At 41.0% G+C, this 19,332-nt stretch overlaps 1 protein-coding gene across 4 annotated transcripts; it reads right to left on the reverse strand.

The window, feature by feature from the left end:
- Positions 1–16,913: 16,913 nt before the first annotated feature.
- On the reverse strand, positions 16,914–18,849 carry LOC147885926 (uncharacterized). 4 transcript variants are annotated; one of them, XM_087396554.1, is made up of 4 exons: positions 18,447–18,849; positions 17,883–18,095; positions 17,666–17,736; positions 16,914–17,457 (listed from the first exon to the last, which is right to left on the reverse strand). In XM_087396554.1, exons 1-3 carry the CDS (start codon positions 18,660–18,662, stop codon positions 17,671–17,673), a joined length of 495 nt encoding a protein of 164 aa, XP_087252680.1. In that variant the 5' UTR covers positions 18,663–18,849; the 3' UTR covers positions 16,914–17,457; positions 17,666–17,670. The 4 variants fall into 4 exon arrangements, with proteins under 4 accessions (XP_087252680.1, XP_087252679.1, XP_087252681.1 ...); XM_087396553.1 differs by having other exon boundaries at positions 17,639–17,736; XM_087396555.1 differs by having other exon boundaries at positions 16,914–17,736; positions 17,883–18,008.
- Positions 18,850–19,332: the final 483 nt, after the last annotated feature.

The raw sequence follows: 19,332 nt of genomic DNA on the forward strand, positions 1-19,332 counted from the left end.
GCCATCTCATGGTGGTCATGGATCTATCAATGGCTAGGATCTCAAGCTAGCAAGGGTTCCCATGGGTGTAAGGTAAACAAAAGGGATACAAAAGACCTTCCAATGGTTATCTCCCCTGCATGTACATGCACACAATGTCTACAGGAGGTACCATGGAGCAAAAAACACATACTTACGGCCTACATCATATGGTGACCAGAGGTGTTTACAAAACACACAATAGTTTATTTCATTCATTTTGGAGGACTATCTAGGATGAGTACCTTGACTCAACAAAAAGAGAGATCTGGAGCATACATAGAGATGATTCAAAAAGCATAATCTTCAAAGGATGCCTCATCTTGTGGAGGCACATCAACTGAAAGTAGATTGGCATTTTTTGTCTTTGAAGTTGCTTCCTTTTTGGCTCTACAAAACTTTTCATGATGATTGTTTTTGCCACAGTGTTTGCATGGATTGATCTTGAAGCAGTCTTTTGAGAGGTGATTTGTCTTCCCACAATGATTGCAAGGTGAAAACTTGCCCTTTTGGATTTTTATGGCATAGGCTTAGATGCTAGACCTGAGTCCTCACTAATATGATAAATTGTTCACAAACAAGCATGGCTTGGCAAGACAAGGGTATGTAATGAGTAAGACTACTGACCCAAACACAACTCACTTCTAGTGATTCTTAGTAGCATTTTCAAGATATCGGGTATGTGCATGCCAAGGCATTGAGAGGGCATTGGTGCATAAGGTGTTCAATGAAGGTACCAAGGCATTAGTGTAGAAGATGTTCAAGGAAGTTGAAGGGCACCTTGTTTATTGGGAAGATTGCTCATGATGCAAATAAATACTCTACTAACAAAGGTGCACAATGGGGATCAAAAGTTAGCACAATTTCAGGTACATCTGAGCTTGCTAGCATGAAGTGGAAATGCTATCATAACACCCCTACCCCCACTGGATCCCTCAACTCTCTTGGACATTGTGCTCAAGAAGTGGCCACCCGATGATGAAGATACAAAAATGATGAAAATAACGTGAACACATTGGTGACCTATAAAGTCCCACAATGAATAGGATAAATATACCGATAATAATAGGCATTATGCCAATGGTAGAGTTAGTGATAATATATCGATGATAGTAGACATTACACCAATGGTAGTGTTAATGATACCAATGGTATAAGACATACTAGTAGACCTTTCAAAACTACTAGTGGTACATGCATAAATACAACTAATATTAATATTAATACCAACAATGCTTTGACATGTTTTGAGGATATTTCTGATTAGATCTCCAACCATTTTGTGCATATAGAAGGCTTTTGAAAGTTATTATTTCTCTTCATTCATTAATATTATAGTCCATATCTACTGCACTTAGCCTACTGGGGTAAGGTGGACCACAATTGAGTCATGAGAGAGAGAGACAGAGAGATGTTGAGATATCGAGCTCCACTCGTGATATGCCAGGGTGACCGTTGTGCATTTATATCACTGACTTGTTAGCTGCAGATGCGGTTGGTACACCACCCATGAATAATAGCTGGATGACAACTATCCTTATCTACTCTAGTTCGTGGCTCGGTTAGTATGCCACCTTAGTTAGCTGAGTTTGGTTTGAGACCCACATATAGGGTTCTTCTATTTCTTTATACTTGAGTTCTTTTGGCTTCCACAACTAAGAAGAGGAAAACTGTTTTCAGCCTCCACCTTTGTATGTATTCTCCCATTGTGTATGTGAGAAAGCCGCAAGTGAGACTCCTTCCCTCTCTCCCACTATCTTCACATGGTATCAGAGCCTTGTTCGTGGTAAGGAGCTCAAGAAAGCAAACCAAGTTCGCGGTGTCCTGGTAAGAGGACCAGTGTTGCTTTCCTTTTTCGAGTTTGGGAGCAAATCTCTGCAGGTAGCACAGCCGGAAGTGCAAGAGTGCACTGTCTCAGATTGAGACACCCTTCGCGGTGTGGCGAGAGGACAGTATATGTTGCGGGGCAGGGCAAAGCCCTTGGTGACTTTATTTTTCTGATTCGAGGCCGTTTCGGGGCCCGTTTTGGAGGCGGAACTTCTTCGCAAGCACTCAGAAAAAGGCCCTGTTTTTGCTGTGCGACCACTACTCTGCAGGTCCGTGAAAAGTTGCCGCAGAAAATTGCATCTTATGCCTGTGCGCAAAGGTACTGGGAGTTACAAAATCATCCTTATTGCCTCTTGATGCAAAATCGTCACTAGGAAGTGACTGTGTGGTCAAATACCACTTTCGTCAGTTTTGCAGATTTGCTCGTGTGAGGCAGAAGCTGTGTTTCTTGCAGTGATAGAATATTTTGCAGTGTTCTACAATGGCGTCTGATTCTCTTTCACAGATTGTCACTAAAAAGCTTGACAAGAACAACTTCCAAGCATGGAAGTTTCGAATGACAAATTTCCTTATTAGAAAAGGCTATTGGGAGTTCATTATAGGAAATGAAGAAGAACCAATTCTTCCTAATGTTCCCAATCAACAGGAAATGCAGGCATTTAAAGGATGGCATGAGAGAGCCAAAAAAGTTATGAACTGGATTTCTATCAGTATTTTGGATTCTATGATTGTGCATATTCAGGATGCAAGTACGCCAAAGGAGGCATGGGATACTTTGGCAAAAATGTACAGCACAAATATGCAAGCCAGGAAAATGCAGCTCAAGCAGGAGTTGCACAATGTGTAGAGAGAAAATATGATCATCAATGACTACCACATGAAGGTGAAGAAAATTGCAGATGCACTTGCTTCCATTGGGTCGCTAGTGGAAGATGATGATCTAGTTTCTGTGACCTTGAATGGTCTAGGAAAGGATTATGCATAGTTCCGGACATCCATTGCTGTCCGTGAAAAATTTCTTGATTTTGAGGAGTTATTTGCTCTTCTAATTTCTGAAGAGCAGAGAAATGGTGGTGCATCTTCTTTAGGAGGAACTTCAAAAGAAACTATCTTCTACTCAAATTACTCAAATGCTGGAAGAGGTAGAGGCAGAGGTAGAGGAGGCCGATCTAGAAGCCGTGGTAGAAATCAAAATATGCAGCAAACTCAAGAAAACCAGTCCTTTGGAGAAGGACGTGGTAACTCTAGAGGCAGGGGGAGCCAAAGAGGCCGTGGTGGATGGCAGAGAGGCCAAAATGCAAATAGCAATGTTGAATGCTACTACTGTGGTAAAATGGGTCATATGGCTAAAGACTAGCAATACAAAAAGTAGAATGACATTATGAATGGAAAATTGCAGCAAGGCAATTATGCATCTTCTAGTAGACAGGGTGATGACAGAAATGAGCATCTGTTTATGGTGCAGCACATGATCAATTCTGTGACAAGTGCAGAAGAAAGAAATGATGTGTGGTATGTTGACTCAGGTGCATCAAACCACATGACAGATCATGCAGAATGGATGCAGGATGCAAGGAAAATGGAAAGACCACGATTTGTGGAGACTGGTGATGATACTGCACATCCTATTGTGCAAATTGGTAAAATTCCTTTGTCTATGCAGGATGGGAAAAAGAAATACCTGTCTGATGTATTTCATGTCCCGAACATCACCAAGAACCTGGTTTCTATTGGTCAAATGGTTGAGCAGGGCTTACAGGTCAGATTTAATCCTCATGGATGCTTTGTTGAGGATATGAAAAATAACGGTCGCTTGATAGCAAAAGGAAAGAAGAAGGGCAGGATGTTTACATTGGATGCTGACATGCCTAAATTGAGTGTAGAAATGTTTGCACATGGGACTGGTGTTGTTGTAGATATTGATATCTGGCATAAACGCATTGGTCATGTTAATGTACAACGACTTAAATCAATGTAGGCCCAAAATATTATTGCAGGATTGCCAAAATTCAAGGTTCCAGAAATGCATAAGGTATGTGAAGCCTGTCAATTTGGAAAACAGGCAAGGAACCCATTTCCTAGGCATGTTCAAGAGAGTAAGAAGCCATTGGAATTAATCCACTCTGATGTGTGGACTACTAAAGCTACATCTATTGGAGGCTATCATTATTTTGTCACTTTTATTGATGACTACAGCAGAAAAGTTTGGGTGCATTTTATGAAAAAGAAAAGTGAAGTGTTTGGGCATTTCAAAGCTTTTAAATCTATGGTTGAAAAAGAAATAGGACTGCAAATAAAATGCCTAAGGTCAGATGGAGGGGGAGAGTACCTCTCAAATGAGTTCGCAAGGTTCTTGCAAGAGCATGGCATAAAGCAGCAATATTCATACAGTCATACCCCACAGCAAAATGGACTTGCAGAAAGGAAAAACAAGCATATTGGAGAGGTATCTCGGGCCATGCTATGAAAAAGACCTACCAGATTATTATTGGGTTGAAGCAGTTGCTATAGCAATTTACATAATGAACAGGACTCCCATTGCAGCAATACATGGCATGACGCCAGAGGAGATGTATACTGGTAGGAAACCAGATATTTCTCATTTGAAAATTTTTGGTTGCATTGCCTATGTTCATGTACCAGATGAGTTGAGGTCCAAGTTGGATCCAAAAGCTGAGAAGTGCGTCTTTATTGGTTATTCTCTGTAGCAGAAAGGGTATAGATGTTATAACCCTTCTACTCGTAAGTTCACAGTGAGCAAAGATGTTGTTTTTGATGAGATGAGCAGCTGGTATAAACCAGTAAATGTGATGATTGATATAGATGCACAAAATGGTAATGCTGCACAGAATTCACAGCAGCAATCACAAAATATCAGTGGACCTGCAGTGTCCTCTAGCAGTGGTTCACATACTTCGCCATGGACAGGCAGATTGAGATCAGGAGAATCTCCTCAAAGCAATGCAGATAGTGGTACACAGGTATCACGAAAAGGAAAAGAGAAGGTAGATCAGCCCATGTTTGATGTGAATGCAGGTCACTCTTATGTGGATGGTGAATCCACTGGCTCAGAATAGAGCATTGATGATGAGTTGGGTATTCCTTCTATTGTTACACCTGGAGTAAGGAAGACCAGGGATGTTTTGAGAGCACCTAGAAGTGAGCCTATTTTGCGCAGGTCTACTAGAGCTAGATATCCTGTGGATAGGCTGAAATATGATGGATTTACAGCCATTCACTATGCCTATATGGTCAAAGTGATACAGGAACCAGAACCCATGTCTTTGAGTAAGCCATGGGAAAAGAAAAATGGGAGAAAGCCATGGATGAAGAAATGGATGCCTTGGAAGCAAATGCTACATGGGAATTGGTGCCTTTGCCTAAAGACAAGAATGCAATTGGCTGTAAGTGGGTTTATAAGGTGAAGCACAATGCAGATGGTTCTGTGAACAGATACAAGGCAAGATTAGTTGTCAAGGGGTATGCACAGATATTTGGCATTGATTATGAAGAAACATTCAGTCCGGTTGCAAGGATGGCAACCGTAAGAGCAGTCATTGCTATGGCTACATCAAAGGGATGGTCTTTACATCAGATGGATGTAAAGAATGCTCATGTGAAGATGCTATTGAAGCAGAAGTTTGAGATGAAGGATTTGGGAGAGCTGCATTATTTCTTGGGCATTGAGGTGATTAGATCACCAAGTGGGATACAGCTCTTGCAGAGGCAGTATGGATTGGACATGCTGTCCAAATATGGGATGACAGGCTGTAAGCCTATTTTAGTTCCTTTGGAGCAGAATGTGAAGCTAAGCACAGATGTAGGTGAGCTTTTGGAAGACCCTACTATGTACAAACACATAGTAGGAAGTTTGATTTATATGACTATTACCAGGCCAGATTTGAGCTATGCTGATGGATTGGTAAGTCAGTTTATGCAGGCTCCAAGGAAACCACATTTGGACGCGGCTAGATGCATACTCAGGTATGTGAATTCCACATTACAGTATGGACTATTTTATGAGGCTGGGGTTTAGATACAGTTGCATGGATACACTGATGTTGATTGGGCTGGTAGTATTTCTAATAGACGATCTACCAGTGGGTATATGTTCTCTTTTGGGAGTGCTGCAGTCACTTGGAGCAGCAAGAAACAGCCTACAGTTGCCTTCTCGAGCACAGAGGCTGAGTACAGGGGTGCAACAATGGCTGCATGTGAGGTAGCTTGGTTGCATAAGCTACTATATGATATGCATCAGTCTACAGATGGGCCAGTTGTCATTTATTATGACAACATGAGTAGTATACACTTGGTAAATAACCCAGTCTATCATGCTAGAACAAAGCACATTGAGGTGCATTATCACTATGTGCGGGAGAAGGTTTTACTAGGTCTTATTAATCTAGTTTATGTCAGCACAGAGGATCAGGTAGCTGACATATTCACGAAGGCATTGGGCGCAGAGAAGCTACGCAAGTTCAGAGACCTACTTGGTGTGTAAGAATTGGGATTGAGCTCGAGGGGGAGTGTTGAGATATCGAGCTCCACTCGTGATATGCCAGGGTGACCGTTGTGCATTTATGTCACCGACTTGTTAGTTGCAGATGCGGTTGGTACACGGCCCACGAATAATAGCTGGATGACAGCTATCCTTATCTACTCTAGTTCGTGGCTCAGTTAGTATGCCACCTTAGTTAGCTGAGTTTGGTTTGAGACCCACATATAGGGTTCTTTTATTTCTTTGTACTTGAGTTCTTTTGGCTTCCACAACTAAGAAGAGGAAAACTGTTTTCAGCCTCCACCTTTGTGTGTATTCCCCCATTGTGTATGTGAGAAAGCCGCAAGTGAGACTCCTTCCCTCTCTCCCACTATCTTCACAAGAGAGAGAGAGAGAGAGAGAGAGAGAGACACACACACACACACATACACAGAGTTTATCATTGCTAAAGGGGTGGACTTCTCAAACATCCAGTGTATTGGGATAAGGGTCAACCACAACAACAATTCAACGAATGCAAAGGGGATTATGTGAGGTATCAAGATTTTCAACAAGTTATCTTTGCCTAGTTTTTGGACTGGAATCCGAGTGCAATTTTCCTTTTTATTCATGTGAGGTACCAGTTATATTTGGATAGATTGTGTTAATATGTGTATATGAAATTTGACTTTTTGTGTCCAATGTAACTTGCCTTTATATTCATGTGAGGTACCAGTTATATTTGGATAGATTGTGTTAATATGTGTATACGATTTTTGACTTTTTGTGCTTGAAAACTTAGAAGTATGGAGATGAGAAATAGGCACATAGGTATGTACTAGAAGCACAACAAGAGAATAGCTTCATGTAGGAGGTAATCAATAAACCTGATAACATAGAGGCCCCAATCATTGTAGACTACTACAAATAGAGTCTTGTGAATTAAGTCTTGCAACTTAGATTTGATGTTTTTTTTGCTAATCTTCTATCTAGAATTGATGATTATGTGTGGTTTCAAAGACACATTCTTGAGGTTATAAGGGAGAAGGAGAACAGAGCTACATGCTCCTTCTCTCTTGTTACCTCAATAAGGGGTCTCTAACGCCACATAGAATCATTAATGCTACATAAAAGCTCAGCAAGGGGAACATTGAATTCGAGCTTCTTAACCTAATTCACAAAACCTACTCTTTCTATTGGTGGTATGCTCATGTGAGGTGTTAAATTCATGGTGATGCTACATGACATTTTCAAATCTTAGAAAAGTAGACTCAATGCAGAAGCAGAATCAAAGTGTGATTTCATTATTACATCATAACAAATGTATGTGCAAAGAGTTTGCGTTCTATTACAATTTACTAATCCATAAACCCTGTAAGAGAGAAGACACTGCCCAATACCTGTAAGAGAGAAGACAAATTCTAAGCCCTGTAAGAGAGAAGACACTGCCCAATACCTGGGTTAGACCCTCTCATGGCTTGCTTATGCAAAATATGTGTAAGCCTCTTTGATGGGTTTTGTTCCATAATTCTATCACCAATGTGTGTCAAAATTTGTCCCAAAATTGATTGTTTAGGCATGTGAACACCCAAAGTCCATTATTTATGGGAGATTTATGGGCATCAATGAAAAAGTGCACCACTTCTTTAACTATGCAACCAAGGGCTAAAATGTCTTATTGTGCACTAGATCTCCCTTTTTTTTTTGCAAAAACCTACATCTCTAGTGCAAGCCAGTGTTTTCAAGTATGCTATTGTTGATGATGCAAAATCCATCAATGTCAATTTTTTGAACTCTCCTCATGAAATGCTTCATTTTTTTGGAAGCCTTTTTGCACTCCTTTAAAATATCTTGTGCCACTCCGCAATCCATGATTCCAACACAACATGCACCATTTTGGAGTAAAATCAAGCATGACATTGCCAAGGTGCAAGTTTGTGTGGCACCATTAGGCCTAGTGCAATTGTGCTAATCCAACTAGGAGAGCATGGATAAGATGGTGAACATTTGCACAAAAAAAAGGTAATTCTTTATAGCACATCTCGTAATCCAATGATGACTGCATCTCGTAAGCAGTGATGACTGCATCCTCTAATTTTCCTTCTACCTGCACCCTCTTCTTTGCTCCTCCCTTCAAGTGTGCATAAACATAACACTTGAAGGACCCTTCAATTAAATCGTGACTGGAGGAAAGATTACGACAAGATCCCACCATTGAAGTATGGTGTGATGGTTCAAGGAGCTCTTCTCTAGTGGCAGCAATTAACTCTCACAAGAATAGGATGTACAATTTGCATTGCCACCTCTCTTCATGCTTCTCATCTACAAGAGCCAGCATATCCTTGTACTGCTTGCCAACATACCCCCTCTATTGCAAGGAATCAAGACAACCTATCAGATGGATGTGATGTATGATCTCATATGTTCAAGATCCAATCTATTATTCCCAAAAGATTGCTTGCACTATTGTAAATATTGCAAAAGCCACATTTTCCATATGATAGCTTGTTGCCACAAACTTTGTCAGTACCTCCAAGCACCCTTATTTTCAAAACTATAGTGCCCCCCTCCTCATCCTTCTCATCTCGCGCATTTTCATTCCCAATCTCAAGGTTGATTTCTTCTCCCAACTCTCAATCCTATAGTTCTTCTTATCTATTCATAGGATGTTACCTTTATGCTCATATCCATATTGCATCCCATTCTTTCATCTTTGCTTAAATGAAATCATTGAAAAACAAAGGCTTTTAGCATACATCCCTATACCATATGTGCACATTGCCAATTTGAGATTCAAGGCAAATATATGCATCATACTCCCAATCCACAATGCCAGCCAGCTCACGAGACTAGACATTATATTCTAGCATCGTCTTTGTGTTCTATATAATCTTCATCTTAATTTTTTGGTCCTCTATATTATGGTCTCCATCTCTCTCTCTCCTACAAGTTATTTATTTGCTCTAATAATTGCTCTTTAAGAGTCTAGTGAACTTGCTTGTTTTGCTTTAATGTTATGGATGCTTGTGCCAACTTGCAATAGAAACTATGTGTAAGTTCCAAAGCTGGATACAATATCTTCATTTACAAATTCTGCGTGTTAGTATGACATATGGTGTATAAGATATAGTGCATGAAAAAAAATGACAAAAGCCACCTCTCCCTTCAAGAGAGTCCAGGGACCTGACCCTAGAAGTGGTCCCATCTAGCTCTTGTGCCTTGTGAGTAAAAGGGAATGCCCTGGCATGGGGCCAATAATAGGAGAGGAGAATTACCTCTCAAATCAAAGGTGATTGCAAATGCACCGATGCGGAAGTAGCAGTAGTTGTCATTTTACTAGTAGTGTATAACCAATTTTCAACCTTTTAAGACCGGATAGGTTTTGTCATCAGTGTGCGTGATTTTTTGAAAAGGATGTTCACAAATGCAAATCACGTAAAAATTTTTCATAATTACATAAATATGTAATCGCTGATGGGACTCCAATCAAAGGCACCAAACTATAACCAAAGCAGCAACCAACAGCTCAACGACCATTAAACAACCCAACGTTGAGGCTCGGTCCAAGGCAAAAAAAAGTAAAAAGGGGATCACGAATCTCAAAGATGACACAATGGTGAGGAATGAAGAAATGACCCTCTAGCAACCATTTCCCAGACCATTTCTCACAAGAAACCCTAATCCATAGAGGGCCACTGGTGCACTTATAATGTCCCTATGGCACCGCCCCCCCAAGTGCATACACAAAATTATGGCTCAAGTGAAATCAAGGCCTACTATGACTCAATCATGCTTGAGGTGCACCAAGCATGCAATATGTTTTTCTTCATGTCCAATTACTACCTTCCTTTAGGACTTGCCCATACCAATTGTGGAGACTAGAAGAGGAGAACAATGCACTATAGGCAACATGAAATAGACCAAAAACTCTAGGAGGACGATGCCAAAAAGGCTTGGAAAGAGAAGGTTAGTTGTCGTGTTGGAGGCCAACAAAGCCAAAACATAGATCTCCCTTCTACAAAACAAACTCTACCAATTGAAATGGGATAATCGTAGAAGGAAGAAGGAAGCAAGCCCGAAGCAAGGGAGGCTCATGCATGTAGTGACAAAGTCAATAGAGAAAGCACTTCACTACAGACCAATGTCAAGCTCCTAAAAGCACAATGCATCGATGCCAAGGACAAGGGACCAGTTTAATAAGAAAAACTCTAAAAGGAACACAAAAGACTCACCAACGAGTCCCAAAAGTCTCTGAGGGGATCCTCTAGTAGACAGATGTGCAGGTAGAAGAGATGTGCACAAGTGATGTGGGCCCAAGAACCAGAGGAAGAGCAACCACACAAGGATTGAAAGGATGATGAATGGTAGGCAGGCAATGGGGCAATAGGCCCAAACACCTCATCAATAGTAAAATCATCCAAGCATGGTACCTCCAACGGCAAGTAGCCTAGTGGCCACTTAAAAGGAGGGAGCACACCACAACAAAGAAGGCAAATAATGTGAACGCCTTGATAGCCATGAGCAATGGGACAATAGAAGCAATAGGTGAATCAAATGTAGTCACGAATATTGCCACCACAAGGCATACCGATGGGGAGTGTGAGATGGAGTTTCAAACCTTGCTTGCACAACATAAGGAGGTCTGTAAGAAAGATCATCGAGCGATTGTGTGAGGGAACTCTTACTGTGGAAATGAGTACAGTGGATGTAGAAGAACCCCCCCCCCTAGTAAGCATCACTAAGGAAATGCAAGGAGAGTGTATTTGGAGACTACTCACCAAGGGCATAACTTTAGCATATCCCACTTGCCCTCTCCACTGCATTGGAAATGGACCAAGCCTAGTGACGAGCTATGAAGAAGAGAGTAGATAAGACCTCCAAAATTTCAACCACGGTGGCAACCCATAGACACACATTGGTGGGCAGTATTGTGAGTGTTTTGGACAGGGTATAAGACTCTAGTATAACTAATCAAAACGTTTTATAATTGAACAAAAGATATATCTCCCAAAGAACATTTTAGACTTAGACTAACAACCTCATCTCCTGGGAAACATTAAAACATCTTGGCCAACTACTCCTTCAAGTCTATGATTCTGAAATTCAATCCATAGGAGGTACCTCAATTAAGGTTGTCAGTTCTGTAATGCTGAATCTTTCCATTGACAATCACGTTGTGCCTTGCAAGTTCTTTCTAATCCCTACATGTACCTTAACTTGCTAAAAGCTAGGATCCAAGACACTCACAAAGGGTTGTTTGGTGATGAATCATTGATGTACTAATCGCTACCAACCCGCCCAACATTCAAGCATCAACATCAACATCAACATCCACTTCCACCTCTCAGCCTCTGCAAGCACCTCACCAACAAAGAAACCAAAGAAGAAGAGCAGCCAAGAAAATGTGCGTCCAAAAGGATCTACTACAAGCCCAAGTGTACTTTGAAGTGAATCATATATTTGGGTTCCAACAAAACTCCGACATCAAAATCCATCCCAGTATGTAAACAACAAACCCCAACATCGAAGAGCAATATGATGCCATCCAACAAGCAATGTACAATACCATTGGGTTCCCACAAGACTACTAGAGGCCCAGGGTTATTACCTTGGAAACACTTATATTTGGGTCTCGAAGGTAGTATGTGCAACAAGACCACCTTTATCTTCTTCAAGCAGCAAACGACAATGTGCTCAATAAAGTCCAAAAGAAAGAATGGGGGCAAAGCCTCTAAAGTCATCTCATCAACAACAAATGAGAGGCAAACATCAAATTTAGGCCTACCAATTATGAAAAATCAAGGCAAATATTAGAGAGCAAAACCACAAGAACCTACCTTAAAAAAGGTAGAGCCATAAGAATATGCTCGCAAGGACAAAAGGAAAGCACCAATATAAGAGGATTTCACACAGAGAACATCCTCTAGCTCCTATTAGCGGGTAGTCACACAACCTACTCGAGCACTAGTCTATCGAGATGCCATTGAATTCAATGCATCACCTTCAAGGCAAACGACAGTTACATAAGAACCTGTCTCCAAAAAGGAGATAGTCACACAAGAACCTGCCATGAAAAGAATGAAAGCTACACAAGAACCTTCCTTAGTAAGAAATTTAACATCAAGTTTTCAGTGATAGCTACACATGTCACACCAACCATGCCATGCATAGTGGACATTACACAAGAACCTTCCAATGAGAATGATGAATTATTTTCACTAGCAACTTTATCAAACGCAATTTGGGCTTAACAAAAACAAAAGATCTCTGAGACACTATGGTCCTACTCGCATTTTCTCTAGAAGACATATATTACTTTATTACGATGAGACAATGGAACTTGAATAGGCTAGGGATGTAATTGACAAAGCCACAAGAAAGATGGGATCAAGATGGAACTACTACAAGCTCAAGGATATTATGACAACAATGTGGATCCCTAAGCATCATCAACATGGTAGCCCACATTCTTGTGCTTGTATCATGGTCGATCTCACCCCTCTAGAGCCACAAAATACCAAGTGGAGACCCTAAAAGTTTGAGCATACGACATGGAAAACCAAGAATACACCGGCAGTAGCTACACAGGAATCTACTCCTAAAAAGGGAGTAGTGACACAAGAACCTACTACAAGGTCCAGAAAGGGCAAGGCAATGACATTTAGTCCAAATCCATATTAGAGACCACAAGAACCTACCTCTAAAAATGGACTAGATCCACAAGAACCTGCTACAGTAGAAACTACAAGAGACCTTCATGAAATGTTGCTACCATGGAAAGCAAATCCTGACGAACAAAGGGTACACAGCCCTCATAACTTCATCATGGTCTGGGGCTAATGAAAGACACATCAACCCTCAGTGTCCCAAGTCGCTTCTCCACATATGAAACAACAAGTGGTCCCACACCAACAGCTCCAAGGGATAAGTTTGATTATGGCATGCATTTGATGACATCAAAATTAGACTGGATGAGTTCCTTGTGGTCCTCAAAGATTTTTTCACTTTCATTTACTAACCCTTCATTAGCTAGCTCCAACTCTCCCTCCTCTTTTTATTTCTTCTTATTTTTCTTTTTTATGCTTAAAACTAGTACCCACTTAAACATTTGAACCTCCCAATGTACTATTAGTTTTAATTTAGAGGACTTTTCTAGAACCCAAAATGCTATGAACCTTTTCAGCCATAGTCCTCATTTTAGGAGTTTGTATGGTGTATTATCATACTCTTCTTGATTTGATGACTCAGACAAATAAACTTCCAAATGGTGCCACAACCTTATTGGGCTCAAATACTTCCAAGCAAATCCCTCAATGAAAGATAATCCATAAATGCAGAGAAGCAAGACACAATGTCATGCACAACCCCGAATGCTCAAACATGGTTTGTCAAAGACATAGTCTTATGAGAATCCAATAAAAATCCCACTCAAAGAAATATGGAACTTAGATAGGAGCATGAGAATATAATGTATTGACTCTGCTAACAGTGACATAGTATCTCACATCAACCCCTACTAACACCTTCTTCGTACTAACTTACATCGTAGATTTTCCTTTTTTCTTCCTCTTTCTTTGAAAGGTCACAAGTACTCAACTTCAATCCATTTACCCAATGTCTCACCATTGCAATCAATCAAGCCATGTCATGCCAATTATAGTGGAATCCGATGCTACTAGATGAAACATCCATCTACCATTCCAGAACAAAGGATCTAGTGGAATATCTATGATGCATTGTGAATGGGAAAATTTCATATGAGTGCACACAAGGAATGATATTCAATCGACAATGCTCCAAGAACAATGCCCTTTGCATGGTCCAAGGGATTGGATCAAGAACAGGAAGGGGGGCATGTTAACTACATTAGTTGGTGGCAATGTCATTTGATGGATAGTGGCAAGCCTGTAGAGCTAGAAGTGTTCCTTAGAGCCAAATGTGCCCAAGATGATTGTAAAGAATGAGGAAAGAGAGTGGTATAAAGGAAATAGGGTTGGCCCTCCCTTCAAATAGTGGCATGTATAAAAGCCCAAATGGGTGACTTTGGTCTTCACTTGTTGGTTGCACACATTGGAATAAAAGCTCTCCTCCTCCTCTATGGAGTTGTCTCTTGTACCCTCATAGTGCCTTTCGGGAATGCCATGTGCTCTTCTCCCCTCACACCTCAATATGATGTTCCGACATAGCACAAAGTCATGCCACATTGCACTCACACTAGCCTATGCCCTCCTTTGCATTATCTTCACCTTATATGCCTCTTAACCAAATATTTGCACACGTGCTAATAGGGAGAGGCTCACACCTCAATATGATGTCCCGATATAGCACAGAGTATTGCATTGAATTGAATAATTTAATATCTTTGATAGCTTCACAATGAGCCATCATTTACAATGATTGTGAGGACCATTTTACTACAAGTCAAAATGGCTATCCATTCCATACACATAAACATGACTATATGTGCTACTGAGAACCGCACCTTTTTATATATTAAAACTCATGTTTCAGATTATTTAAATACCCCGATAAAACATTGTTTTGTGGAATACAATATTAACCATGGAGCCGGGGCTAATCCTGATCCTCTTCCTATATGTAAAGGACCATGATCACCATGAGAAGAAGATAGAGTTCTTCACTATTTCCTTGGCATCAAGGTTGAAGGCATATCCCATTACATGGGCCAAATGTAGCAATTTGGTCTAGCTTTTGAATCCATAACTGGAGATTGATTAGACTATAAAGCAATCAAGTTTAAGATCTCTACTCAATCCAAAGGTAATAATGGAAGTCTTAAATGAGGATAGTATTGTAATTCCCTATATTGAGAGGTCAAGGGTTTTTTTTATTCTTTTAACTAGAGGTTGGCATATTACCAACAATTAGAACTTCTATTACCAACAATTCGAACTTGAGGCTTGTAACATACAATAAAATATTTGTGAGTTTCGGACTTGTATCCTTTAAGGCCCTTGGAATGTGTTGTGCTTCAAGGATGGTACATCGGATTGACCGTAACTTGACCCAAGGTTGGATGATTTAGGTAAATTTAGGGTTGAGAAGGACCTTGGCTTTCTCGAGTAGTCTAACCCATGGATTTATAATAAATAGGGTTGAGATCAACCTCAAATAGGCTAAGATTTAGCTCACAATCTAATTGTGGGTTGGGAATGACCACGTTGAGTTGGAGCTTGTCTTCTCCCATAGTCTAACCCATGGATTTCTAATAAATAAGGTTGAGATCAACCTCAAATACGCTAAGATTTAGCTCACATTCTAATTGTGGGTTGGGAATGACCACGTCGAGTTGGAGCTTGTCTGTGACACCTGATCACTTAAGGGTTAACTTTCTAGTAAAAACAAGGCCTTGTAAGATATTTAGGGTGCACCTTTGTTAGTAGGGTCGTGTGCTAAATATAAGAAAGTCTTATAAATACAAAATGGAGGCTCATGGGATTGGGATGTTGATCCTAAGCATGTTTGTCAAGAGTAGTAGCCTAATGGAAGGGGTGTGTGGTGTGGGACACACATTCTAGCAACCAAGAAGACTAACTTCCTCATGGTCTATACCTCAAGCTTGGGGACGGTTCAAGAAGAACTTCAACCTGTGGCTGGCAAATGAGCTCACCAACAAATGCTCCAAAAGGTAGCAAGTCAATAGAGACAATTTCAAAGGTGCTTGAGATATCCAGTCTACTGCCATCGATTTGCTATGCTTGGTCATACAACATAGAGGAGACTTCAGTCTGAGCACGTTGTGGTTCGCTATCCTCAAATGGTAGCAAGTCGATAGAGCCAATTTCAAAGGTGCTTGAGATATCCAGTCTACCTGCCGTCTGTGTCATGGCTGGCCGTACAACATAGAGGAGACTTCAGCCTGAGCACGTTGTGTTGACAAGGAATCACTTGGTGACACGAGAACAGGCTTGGGCAGCTCAAGATCATCAAAGCACTACGACGATTGACTTGCTTCAAAGTATGGTGCAGCAGCACACTGATGCGGGCTATGTTTAGGGGAAACAAGCTAAGTTATGCTGTCCAAAAGTTGGCTCAGCCAGAAAGAAATCAGCTTTTCTAAATCAACAAACCCATAGATATAGACCTTTGTTTCAATAAGAGACCATCAGTAAGCATAATGAATTAGGAGCTCACAAAAATACAATGAAAATTTTAAACCATGGTAATGTCCCTCAAGATTCAGACCAGAATTACAAAGCTCATTCAAACTCGTATCATCATCGAAGGCTTTGATTTTGTTACAGCCTGCACATGAAATATCCCCAATTTGCTGACTACTCTTTCCAACATTGTTTGCTTCCCAAATAATGCATGGTCACGCAATTATTCTAACCATTGTCGCTCTTATCAGACAATGTCATAAAAGTGTGTATCCGCAACATTCCCCGAGAAGCACCATTTTTTAACTTGAGCAATGGAAGACAGTAGTAAAGGAATTAGCCACTAAGGTATGCGTTACCCTGAAAAGGGAAAAAGGGGGGGGAGAGCGACACTCTTTAACTTCCACCACACCCAACTGGCATGACCTTTGAATGTTATTTAAATTCACCATTTTCAGAAGAAATGCCTGCTTTCATTTATGAATTTGCAATTGATCCAAAAATAGACACATCAAACAATTTACACCTGCCTGTATATTGACTGTATTTGGAGGCACAACCTCCACACCTCCTCTCGTTGGTAACACTGGCAAGATATAAAAGAATGTTCACTAAGTTTCATCAAACCAGTTTTCTGGTCAGCTCGCAGCAATAACATCTCCATCAGAAATAGTGCCTATGAATGATCAGACTTGCAATAGGGCCTGGACATGAAAAAAGAATGCTGACAAAGAATAGGCTCAAAAGAAACATCACAACACCCATTCAAAGTCCATAAGCTCCTAAATCTGCCTACAAATCAGTTCCTGATGCCTGTCTCCATTTCCACAGCATTCATGCACAGAGGACCAATGATTTGTTGGTAAAAAATGCGCTCCCAGGGAATCATCATACTTGGTATAAAAAGTTTCGCAAACCTATGGCCCATATAATAGGCCATTCCAAGTACCATATATCAAGCCTCGGACACTTTTTCAACATCGCCTCCATCATTTTACATAGAGTTTGCACGCCCTTCAAAATCATATGCAGAGATCAGACCCTTTTCAAACATGGCAACTACCGAAAACACAATGCTATGCTGCCAAAGATGCTGCAGAGGAGACGTTGCCCCTATACAACTCTCAACGTTACAAGGCAAGAAGATGGTCCGAAAGTAGCGAAATACAAATGAGGGGAAAAGAAGGATCTCAACTGCATTGCGGTGAACAGGTGAGAATACCATAACTACGACTGTTCTCGACTTCCCATCATAATGCTTTGATGAGGCAGCCGTTCTGGCCTAGCATAATTCTGAAAATGCATGAGCAGAAGAAAAATAGGTTAAATAGGATACATAGGGAAGGATAAGAAGATACTTAAGTTTGTAAGATATAGCATCACAAGATATCAAATCACATTAATTTTCTGTACAGAATAGACAAGAGTTCGAGAGTTACAGGTTTCTTTGTCCTTGAGCTCACATCAAAAAACTCTGTGGATAATTTTGCAATTTCTGTTATAGCTGCTTGTCTGACAGCAGGTGATTCGCTCTCCATTTCTTCATAAGCTGCCTCAAACGCCTCCTGCCAGAAGCTATCGAGCTTCGTTTTAGAATTATGTTGATACTTGTCCCACATGTGGCTTGTCAGCTTTTCTCTCAGTTCCAAGTCCTGCATTATATGAACATAACTCAAACTTCCCACCCGTTCCGATTCCCAGATAAAAGAAAATGGAAGGGAAACACATAGTATTCGAAGCTTTTAGTTATTTAGAAACACGTCCGATTCCAAAGTAAAACATTCCAACAACAGGTGGGTGAATGAAGGCAATTTTCACCCACAACTAAAACCACGAAGTATGTAGACACCGAACGGCTATCTTTGACTCAGTCATATGAGAATATAATTTCCCATTTACCCAAGACGGAAGCCAGAAGAACATTCGCTTCATTGTGGAAACTATATTTCCGGGAAGACGCGATCAAACGTAAAACTCAGCCTCAGCTTCGAAAGCAGACTCACAAGAACATCAAAGTAGTGTTCCAGCTTCTCGTTAAGCGTTGCGACTCCAGAAGCATCGGAGTCCCACCATTTTCCCGCAATCCAAGCGCTGCCTGACAGCACAGACCAGCAAGCTAGCAAGAGGATGATGAGAAGCACCCAGATCTTGTAGCGGCTTCTTCCGAGGGAAGTGCAAGGCAGAGAGGCAGCCTCCTTGGAAGGATCCACTTCTTTCATTGGCGAGAGTGATCAAGGGGCTGAAGGGCATGAAAAGGGAAGTGAGAATGAGGCATGAGAGGGATAACGGCAGGATTTGTAGCGTGGAGGGGATCTATCTACGATGGAAAAACGCCATAGACACAGGAAAAGCTAGAAGCATAGAAGCTCCATCGCCATAGCCAGAGCAGTAAAGAGCTCAAGCTGTAAAAAACCATGTATACAAATCAACGATGAAGTTAACCTAACCACAGTTATAATGGGGATACCATCTCACCTCCGCCTTATTTCAACCTCTCTAACCATGGTTCCCGGTTGCTTCCCCCCCCCCCCCACCCCCCACTACCGGCTTGAGGATCTTCCTTAAGGTCTGCCTTTCCAATGGAGTGGTTTGGCAGCTCACATGATAGGGCGCCTGCCTACTGGAGCTGGCTGCCCATGTTCAAACCCTGTGGGCTTAAACCCTACTGCCTGACAGCATAGGCTCCAGGCAGATGTGCTCGTGGGTGGGTCAGTGTGAGAAAAAAGGCAGATCGAACTTGTGCTCGATTATAGTTTACTACATAGTACAATCTAACAATGGGTTAGATTGTTAACCTACATAGTATGAGTTTGTGAACGACCTATTCTAGATTATCCACCACCTTTAAAATTATAACATCGGGGAAGGATTATCCTTCCTTGAATATTA

Source organism: Dipteris shenzhenensis, chromosome 25 (genome assembly GCF_047967505.1).
Source record: "Dipteris shenzhenensis isolate YYH24624 ecotype China chromosome 25, Dip_SZ_1.0, whole genome shotgun sequence".
Lineage (NCBI taxonomy): Eukaryota > Viridiplantae > Streptophyta > Polypodiopsida > Gleicheniales > Dipteridaceae > Dipteris > Dipteris shenzhenensis.